Source organism: Sinocyclocheilus grahami, unplaced genomic scaffold (assembly GCF_001515645.1).
Source record: "Sinocyclocheilus grahami isolate Dianchi unplaced genomic scaffold, SAMN03320097.WGS_v1.1 scaffold695.1, whole genome shotgun sequence".
Taxonomy (NCBI): Eukaryota; Metazoa; Chordata; class Actinopteri; order Cypriniformes; family Cyprinidae; genus Sinocyclocheilus; species Sinocyclocheilus grahami.
In genome coordinates this window covers 760,011-770,097 of record NW_015505874.1, presented here as the reverse complement: position 1 = coordinate 770,097, position 10,087 = coordinate 760,011, and the positions used below count along the sequence as shown (strand labels likewise).

The window sequence follows — 10,087 nt, the reverse complement described above, 5'->3', positions numbered from 1 at the left end:
ATGGGCAACTCTGGTAACGCTGCCCTCTCATTCATTGATCTGCAAACCGCATGTTATGAGTCCTCTGATAATAATAGCTTTCTAGGACTAAACATTATTTGGATAATTGGTAAAAAAAAAACACAACAACAAAAAAAAACTAAATCTCTTAATAGCCCTACTGTTAGACCTGAAAAACTAAAAAGCAATTTATTTCATTTGTAGGCCTGTCGTTATTTTTTATTTGTGCTATCATTATTAATTTCTTTATTTGTTCTTATTTTATTACTGACTGCTTACTTGTCATTTTTTATTCAATTCAAAGTTTGAAATCAAGCGATCTCGCGCTACTGCAACAAAATTACCCCACTGTAAAATCAAAAATACACTGAGTGAGCAAAAATTTGTGAGATAGTTTAAGTTATAATGGTAATTAAAACAATGTTTACATATGAATTAAAGCCTACTTGAAAATCTGTCATATAAATTGGTCTCTTCATTAGAAATTAGCCTACTGATAGCCACCATGGACAAAAAAAATTATAATATTAAAAATATCTGTATGACATTATATTCTGCAGTTCTTCCCTGCTGTACCGAATATCTATACTTTTCAAAGTATCATATCGAATTTAAAAATTTAAATATTGTGACAATTTATTATGTAGGGTGCCACAAATTTGTTAAAATTTCCAAAGGGTGCCGCGACTAAAAAAAGGTTGGGAAACACTGCTCTAGGCCACCGTGTGTGACGCTGTGTTTCATTGTGAAAGTGAAACTACTTTGTTTGGCCGTCCAAAAATGGACACGATAAGAAATCAGTGGTTAAGTTGTATTTACAACACTGTTCCAGAACACTTCAACCTAAATATTCAGATGTGTGCAGCACATTTTATGGAGGACTGTTTCCTGATCCTGGTAGAGTAGACTACAATGCCGGCTGTTCTGACTCAAAGACTGTAAGTACGTTTTTTATATTTAAAGAGTTTTTATATTTTATATATTTAAAGCAAGTTTTTTGGCCAGTGTAGAGTAGGGCTTGTTGTTTGTAATTTCTCCGATCACAAATGCAGACATGGTTTAATGTTTACGTGGCGCGATGCAACGCAACGTGTAAAAAGACAGTATAAGACATTATAAATAATAATTAATTCCCCACTGAATGCCTCGTTTATAATGGGTTTTCATGTTTTTGAATCATCGCTCATGAGGGGCGTAACATTTGCGTCACACGTTTGAGGTATTCGGCCAATCACAACGCACTGGATAACTGGCCAATCAGAGCCCACCTCACTTTTCAGACCGATGAGCATTGTAAAAAATCGATGCGTTTCAGAAAGGCGGGGCATAGAAGAGAAATGATAATGTACAGTGTGTGGAAAATAATGTGTTTTTTGAACCTTAAACCACAAACACATTTCATTAAACCAAATACACAAAACAATGTTCTTTTTAGCAGCATCATGTGACCCCTTTAATGTAAAAAGCCTCAATTTTTCATTTATGATAATTTTTGTACAATTGTATAACTACTTAATCTATAAATGGCAAAAAACGCCCACAAACTTAATGGGTCATATGATGAAACTCCTTAAAATGCTGTATTTCTCACAGTTTATACACTGAAACGGCCTGTATGACCAGGGTTTCTCACACAGGGTCATGAGTGTGTTGTGTAGCATGTTTTTGGGAGTGTATGGATCTGAGGCATAAGCACTTCCTGTGGCTGAGCAGGGCTCCCCGCCGACCACGATCTCTTTCAGCCGCTCTGTTAATTTGTAGTTGTGTTTTCGGACGGCACCCAAGAGCTTCCTTTTTATTTTAAACTCCAACTTTACAAATGCACCCAATTGTCACACTGAGATTCAATTCTCGTGGAGTTTCTCTATCTATCTAGCTTTTTTCTCACATTTACACTTCTATCGGTGCATGTTAAATGAAAGGATTAAAAAACAGGTGGATTCAGTTTGTCTATATACAGTATATAGACAAATATATATATATATATATATATATATATATATATTTAAAAACAAACCAATTAAAAAAAAAAAAAATCTAAATCGTAAACGAATCTCAACCCCACACTTTAAATCCGTTCAAAACATTCATATCCTAAACAAATGAGTCTTCAGAAATGGAGTTCTCTGTTGATTCAAACAGAACATGTGGATCGCAGTGAGTTCATGGAGTGACTGTCATGCTGGAGTTTATAATGTCTCCGCTCATCTTCGTTTAGCCACATCATTAGTGAGGAATGCTGTTTGAGGCTCTCTCAGGCCATGATCGAGCTCTGTAAATGTAAATATGTACAGTCGCGTAACCTCAGTCCTTCTTCACAGCATTCTCTCATGTCATAGACTGCAATCTAACTACAGCGCAAAAACTGTAACTGTAGGTTTGACATGCTGTAATTGCAGCGTTTTCGTTTTGCAAGTCTGTAAAACCAAATTCTTGTGAGATTCTCATCATTGCTTCATTTTGGAAGTCTCCAGAAAAAAATGTTTACATCGTCTGAAAATGTTCTCTTCAATGTGGGATTTCCCCCCACTTTTTTATCATCTATCAGTGTCTGATGAGTTACGGGACAAAGTTTAATAATTAAATTACTGTTAAATTGAAGTGTGAGGTCAGTAATTTCCCCCCCCCCCCGAAATAAATAAATACTTTTATTCAGCAAGGATGCATAAATTGATCAAAAGTGACAGTAAAAACATTTATAATGTTTTTGAATGTTTAAAAAAATTTACATTTCAAATAAACTTTCGATTTATCAAAGAATCCTGAAATAAAGCATATTGCGGTTTCCACAAAAATATTACTGATTATATATTAAAAAACATATACTGTTTTCAACAGTGGTAATAATACATATTTCCCAAGCAGCACATAAGATTTCTGAAGGATCATGTGACACTGAAGACTGGAGTAATGACATTTTAAAACATATTAACTAGCCCAACCGATATCGTTTTTTTGGGGCCGATACCGATATTAGGGAGTAATATCGATATATCGGCAGATATTCTTTGCGTATATTTTTGACTGGTACTATATATAGAATACGGTATATACATAAACAGAATATATACTGGTATACATTAACACATTTTTTGCAATGATCACTCAAATGTGGTGATCAAACACTTATAATGACGTGACAAAGACATGTAATGGAGGCAGGGCATATAACAATTTAACAATACACTTTATTATCCAAAATGAGTCTGACATCAGTGCACTGAACAGTAAAGTTGAAGTTTATTCAACTTTATTTCAATTCAATTCCATTCAACTTTATTCAGTTGAAGTTTATTTTAAAGGGGTCATATGATGCTGCTAAAAAGAACATTATTTTGTGTATTTGATGTAATGAAATGTGTTTATGCGGTTTAAAGCTCAACACATTATTTTCCACATACTGTACATTATTGTTTCTCCTCTATGCCCCGCCCTTTTAAAACGCGTTGATTTTCGGCGTTCGAGAGGGTCTGAAAAACGAGGAATGCTGCTGCCTGAACAAGAGACCTCCTTACTGAAGTGAAAGTGTTGGCTGGTGTCTCCATCTCGCGAATGCGGCGGCGGATCCGCACCAAATTCGGGGATCCCTTCAGCTCAAGAAGCCCTCTCGAACGCCACCCTCCGCGCATCGGTAGCCCCCCGGGATCGCCAGATCGGTCGACGCCCGACCGCGAATTTGACTGCCCGTAACTCCCGGACCCCAGGGGCTATCGTCGCGGGGGTGGTCTCATTCGAAAGGGGGCCTCGAGACATACACTCCATTCGGCGTTCGAGAGGGTTCCTCGAGCTGAAGGAATCCCCCGAATTTGGTGCGGATCTGCCACGCCGTTACGGAGATATGGCCTTTCAAAGTTTCAAAGATGTTTCATACAATTAAGCTTTAAAGCGTTTCATCCAGGTCGCCAGTAGCAAACAATGGAGCGCGCTCTGCTGGACAAACTACATAATTACGCCATTTACAAGCATTTTATCTGCGATTTATGTTCTCTAAAAAAAAATTTCATATCGGGGGTATATCGGCGGCATATTCGCCGATACCGATATATCTGCGATAGGCACATATCAACAAAACTATATATCGGTCGGGCTCTAATATTAACATAGAAAAACAGTTATTTGAAATAATTTTCAATAATATTTCACAAAATTACTGTTTCTTCAGATCAAATAAATCCAGCCTTGGTGAGCAAAAGTGACTTTAAAACATTTAAAAAATCGTATCGACCCCAAATGTATGAACAGTAGTTCAATGTTAAAGGTTTGATCAAATCACAAACCTTAAGTTTAATAACTGGTATTAATGAAGCTTGACCTAGTAAACACCACTAACAAGAATAAAAACAAAACTGAGAAGCAAATTGTTGGTGTTTCCTGACATTTGCTGGCATTCAAAACAAATTAGCCCAGTTTTACAACCACTGGCTGCACAATCTCTTTAAAAAACTTTCCGACTTGCAATTCCCAAATCAGCGTACGCAAAATGAGAAAACCCAGGATGCAAAGACTGAACAAAGTCCTGGGACAAAAGTCTCACTAGGGCTTTGTCATGAGCGCCCGATCCTTTGATATGGAAGAAATTATCACACACCAAACTAACCCAAAGAAAGTTGGGCAGGCCCAGGGCGAGAAGGGTTGTGATGCCTGGGAGGTTGTCAACTGCCAATTTTTACTGTGGGAAAGAGCTTTTAATTACGGCTTTAATATATTTTATAGCTTGACAAAAGAGCAACCCTTTACTGTAGTGGTTTTGCATATGCGCTTCATGAAGTTCTTTGTTATGGACGGCTGAGCAGATATTGCCTCTAAAATGCAACCAGCCCCCATCTACACCGTTTTCTGCTCTTTCCCCCTGTTTATCTGCCTTATTTGAGCCCCAACTGCAAAGCATTCTAGGAAACCATTTCCATTCTGCGTCTGAAAGGCCGGTATTATTACCTGGATCACCACATTCAAATCAGACGGGCAAATTCAACCGCATTTTCATACTGTACGAATATCATTTGGTTTCTGTGGATTTGGCTGCGCCGCTCCCATCGCTAACACTGAGTGAAATTGACTGCATGTGTTATTAAAATGATGCTTTCTACTCGTTTCGTTCGAGTAATTTATATCCCCCTCAAGTTAATAGCAATCAGATGCCGGCCCTACTGAGGGAATACGATGGGTTATAGTGTGCATTTATGTATCTAAAGGACCACGAACATAAAATAACGGATAATGATCAACAGACTGCACTCAAGAGAGGCCTTTCCTCCATTATGTATGAAATCTCTTTAGACTTAAACATATAATCCTCACAGAACTGGAATCACATTTGTATTTTTTCTTTATAATGGGGAAAACTGAGATTTAGAATTTTTTTTTATTCTTTAAAATAATTTTATGATTAATATAAATAAAAAAAAATATATATTTTTTAAATAATTAAAATAATTTAAAATCTTTATTTTTGAAAAAAGAAAAAAAAGAAAAAAAAAAATCAATATTTGCATAGTGTTTGCCCAGCATTCAAAATTTGTCATCAAATAATTCATAGAAAGTTATTCCATTTTGATGAAAGGTTATGAAAACATTTATTTATTATTTGCATTAATAATCACGGACAACAAGACCATGATTACGATACTAAATATTAAGGTCATTTTTTAATTAATGTCCTAAAATTGCATCTAAATACAATAATAAAAGATATAAATGGGGGAAAGAAAATCAAGATTAAAACGATTAAGAAATTGTTTGTCCAGCATTCAAAATGACAAATAACTCAAAACTGAACCATCAACAAATGAGGTTATTTCACAGAGCGGCTAACAATAGGGACGTGCTGCCAAAACCTATAAAAATAAAAACGAAATCAGTCTAGAAGAGAGGAAAAGGAGACCTATCATGATGAGCGGATCGTGATTGTGTGTGTATTCACAGTTAATTTAATATATTATCTATTTTTATTATGACTACTATTACATGTTTACTTTTTTATTCATTACTTATTAAATTATAAGGACTATTTTTACATTTTTTTTTATTAATTATTAAATTATCAGGACTATTTTACATATATTATTACATTTAAAAAATGTTAAAAAATTCGGAGTAATAAAAAATATTTCTGTATCAAATAAAACTGTTGTGAGCCAAACGCCAACCATTCAAGCACCATGGCTCAATGTGTTGGACTACATGTGGTAACCAATAAGCCTTGGCTACAATAAGATGCCTTGATTGTCACTGCTATCTGTGCGGGTCATTTCAGTGGGAATATCTGTTGAAAATCAGGGTGAATTATGAACAGGGAAAGACGGGACTCACCGGACACAAGCCACTGTCCGCTGGGAGAAATGCTGATGCTTCGGACCAGACTAGAGTGTCCACGGTACACCTGTCATACACAAACACCGACAAAATCATCATAACATACAGAAACAGCAGAGAAGAAAAGCAGACAGTGAGAGATCATTCAAGGACACGTTCAGGACTCTATTATTTCACATTAGTCCATTACCACTAAACATATTTAGTTGATTTATTAACATTTTTGTTCTTCTTTAACCCAGTCCAAAAGAATGAGACAAACCCTGTTACATGTCTGCAGTTTTACAGCCACAGTCTACAATTTCAACAACAAAAATATTCGCCTTCTGATCTTTTTCACCCACGCGGTACAGTAAGTAATACGGTTTCCTGTCTCAATAAAATCAGAACTCACCGTCCTGCCATTATAAAGTCTAGGCCAGAAATATCATGAGTATCTGATCTACAAGCTGCTCCTCTGACAGTCATCGTCACAATCGGGTTGTTAAAAATGATCCCAGACCAGTTTAAGATGACATACCAGAGACTGTGTGGTTGGGAAGGGCTGCAGGTCTTTGGGTTTGGGAAGTTTAGGAATCAGGTCTTCTGGGTTCACATTCACCTGAATAAAAAAAAAAAAAAGGACAATATTCTTGTTAAAACAAATTAAAAGATGAGAGCTTTTGCAATGCTTCTGTTATATGATATGCTACTGGAGGAAGGCTTGGTTGTATAATTTGATTGCCTCAATGCTTTTAAAAAAAACAGTAACAATATAATATTTTTAAAAATATCAGAAAATTATATCACTATTAAGCAGCATAATAAAATATTTAAAGTAAAAAAAAATGTTTTTCTCATATATGTGGTGAATTGAATTTTTCAATGTGAATGAATAAAATATGCATAATAAAAACAAACACACACACATATATTTAAAAAATCAAAATTGATCTAGTTTCGAACTAATTAACTTATTTCAATATTGATAATTTAATAAATATATTTTATTAATTTTGCTCATATATGTGAATTGGATTTTTATAATGAATTATGCTCAATTTATTCATTATAATAGTAAATAAGGTACATTTTGAATTAATTTCCTGTACATATAGGAAATAATTGTGAATAATATAATAACATTTATATTATATATAAAAAAACATATATTGAAATAATTTAAGTACCATTATATGTATATGAAAACTAATATCTATGTAATTTATTATTTTATTTAATAATTTGTTCTTTAATGTAATTTGTCATCACACTGCTGTCTTATTGCCAATAAATTGCTGAACTGCTGAATATCTAACACTAAATCCAGACACATATATACAGTGGGTACGGAAAGTATTCAGACCCCCTTAAATTTTTCACTCTTTGTTATATTGCAGCCATTTGCTAAAATCATTTAAGTTAATTTTTTTTCATATACACCCCCACACACACACACACACATATATATACAGGTATATATCAATTCCCAAGTGTATTTGAAGAACCAAATTAACCTGAGAGGAGTTAACTGAAGATATACAAATGTGAGTTTTTTGGTCATACTGTAATTCATAATTCTGTTTGGTGACATTAAAGCCATCTACATCTTCTAAGTACTGCCTGTAGAGTTTATTTGTACAGAACCGGATGCAGAGGCATCTCACCCTCATCTTGCGCTGCCGGGGACACAGGTACAGGTCGAGGCAGCGCTCGAACCGCTCGTGAATGAAGCGCGAGTACGCAGGAACGGCCCGCAGGCAGGCAAACTTCTGCGGCAGGAAACTCAACTTCCTGTACTCGGGGTCCTGCTGCTCCCATGCCAGTCTCTGAACAACAAACACACACACAACAAAGAGCAAACGTTATGAGAACTCTGACAAAGCTGGACTAAAGAACAGGTGCAGGCAAAATTGGGGTCAAAATTTGGTTGCATATAAAGATTAACTTGCAGAGGGGATGCACGTGTTTCTACAGAGTTAACTATAGCATGTAAAACATACGCAAATGACTTCTAGGCAAATTGTAGAGGCCTAATGGAGCTGTGAGAACAGGTGTGAAATGATGTGAGTGACATTTTAAAGGAAGAGTTGAATCCTTCAAAATGAATCTGCCTTTATTTACTCTTCTGTTTCCAAAATCTCATGTATGAGTTCTGCACACATGCTGTTCTTTTCCAGATCATAGCGACCAAGTCTCAACATAAAGCAGTACATATGACGTATTCCAAATATTAAAGGTGACATATCATGAAAATCTGGCTTTTACAGGTTTAAAGTGCTATAATCATGTCCCTGGTGCATCTACCAACCAAGGAAACATGAAAAAGATGAACCCAATCACTTTGTTTAGGTAAGCCTTTTTCTGCAGGTGTCTGAGAAATAAAAAGCGCATCTGATTTTGCTCCCTTGGTGACGTGGCAAAGGGATCTCATTATAATATTACCGCCCCTTAATCTATAAACTTCCACTCAAGGCACCGTCATTTTGATTTCGCAAGTGACAACAGTGTACCAGCTCAAATGCCATGGTGAAAGTTTGAGCAAAACATGCTAACTGTTCTGTCTTTGGCTGCACAGAACACTATTTAGAGTCCCAGCCTCAGAGGAGACAACAGAGCAGTGGATTTATTGATTTATTTAGGCTACTGTATATTGCTGCTGCCACACAGATCTAAAATAAACAAGCGATTTATTTCCCAGCTGTTTACCGTCACAGACATAACCAACTGTTTTTGTAACTCGTGTGTTTTTAACGTAAACTTGTGTGAATGAGAACTTAATTTAGTACTCACATGCTGTTACAGCATGTAACTGTCCGTGTGCTTCAGATGTGCACGCTCAGAAAACCTTATATCTGAAGTTTAAACTCATATAGTTTAAACCGCATGATTTCAGCGTGATAAACATGATAATCAGAACCAAAACAGATGTTTTTAGCAGATACGAGCTGTAAAGCGCAGCTCTATTCTAGAAAAGGGGGCGGGGAGCAGTAGCTCATTTGCATTTAAAGACACCGGCCAGAAAAACAGCCCGTTTCTGCTTCCACTCAAAATATGCATTTTCAAAATGATGATATAAATGATCTGTGGAGTATTTTGAGTTGAAACTTCACAGACACATTCTGGGGACACCAGAGACTTATATTACATATTGTAAAAAGGGGCATAATATGTCACCTTTAAGTCATTATTCACCAATAACCTTTACTTTGTGTGTTGTTAAATGTGCATCAAAGATGTTTTTCTGGAGTGAATAATTTACATTTGACGGTTATATTTTTATATGCAAACAAGCATAAAGACTCGGAAAGCAAGCGATTCTCTGTTAAATGTCTGACTTTATAAAGCAAGTGTATGTGCATCAAACAGATGGGACTTCAAAATAGAAAGGCAGTGTAGATGTAATATTTTAATACACTAATAAATATTAATTATAATTATTATAATTATTAATTCTAAAATATAAATATGCATTTTATACTGTATATTTTATAATATATAATAATGTACATATAATAACTATTTTAATTAAATATGTGTTTAGTGTAAATGTAATAGTTTAACACATCCAATAAATATTAAAATTAATGAAATTTTAATAATACGTATTAAATATAAAATTATACATATATATTTTTTTAAATATATATATTTTATTTATAAATATATTTTAATAAAATTTTAGTTCTTGGAAGTTAAATTCATTAATCGAGCATTTGTGGATTAAACAGTGAAACAAGGGCACAGTAAACTGAATATTTTAGTTGATTAATAAATATTAATAAATTATAAAATA

At 34.9% G+C, this 10,087-nt stretch overlaps 1 protein-coding gene across 1 annotated transcript in view; it reads right to left on the bottom strand.

Annotated features, from left to right (window-relative positions):
- The window catches only part of LOC107559671 (ribosome biogenesis protein bop1-like), an 84,453-nt gene that overhangs the window by 11,786 nt on the left and 62,580 nt on the right, over positions 1-10,087 (bottom strand). Inside the window, exons 7-9 of the mRNA XM_016243571.1 lie at positions 7,959-8,120; positions 6,833-6,913; positions 6,310-6,379 (exon numbers count right to left, since the gene is read on the bottom strand). Coding sequence (XP_016099057.1) covers positions 6,310-6,379; positions 6,833-6,913; positions 7,959-8,120 — 313 coding nt within the window. The remainder of the gene's footprint in view (positions 1-6,309; positions 6,380-6,832; positions 6,914-7,958; positions 8,121-10,087) is intronic.